Genomic DNA, 233 nt, shown 5'->3' on the forward strand with positions numbered 1-233 from the left:
CTAGCTGCTCTCGGAGGAGGTGGGCGGCGCTGTGGAGGACGACCTCCGTCTGGACACTGACTGTGAGCGCTCAGGGCTGTGTTTGTCATAAGGCTGGAGCTGCACCTCCAGGAAGTCCCTGTGCTGCTGGCTGATGACCTGGCTGATGAGTCCTGGCAGAGCCTGCAAGTTACTCAGTAGAGTCTCCAGCTTTGTCTCCAGCAGCGCGATCCTCTTCTCCATGTCCTCTCCTC

The 233-nt window shown here is 59.7% G+C and overlaps 1 protein-coding gene across 2 annotated transcripts in view; it reads right to left on the minus strand.

The window, feature by feature from the left end:
• The window catches only part of kcnn2 (potassium calcium-activated channel subfamily N member 2), a gene marked incomplete at both ends in the record, with an annotated part of 21,540 nt that continues 21,307 nt past the window's right edge, over positions 1-233 (minus strand). For both annotated transcript variants that reach the window (XM_080046405.1, XM_080046406.1), the window contains one exon: positions 1-233. This exon is cut by the window's right edge and continues 43 nt beyond it. In XM_080046405.1, coding sequence (XP_079902531.1) covers positions 1-233 — 233 coding nt within the window.

This window comes from Ammodytes marinus (assembly GCF_949987685.1).
Source record: "Ammodytes marinus genome assembly, chromosome: 18".
Taxonomy (NCBI): domain Eukaryota; kingdom Metazoa; phylum Chordata; class Actinopteri; order Uranoscopiformes; family Ammodytidae; genus Ammodytes; species Ammodytes marinus.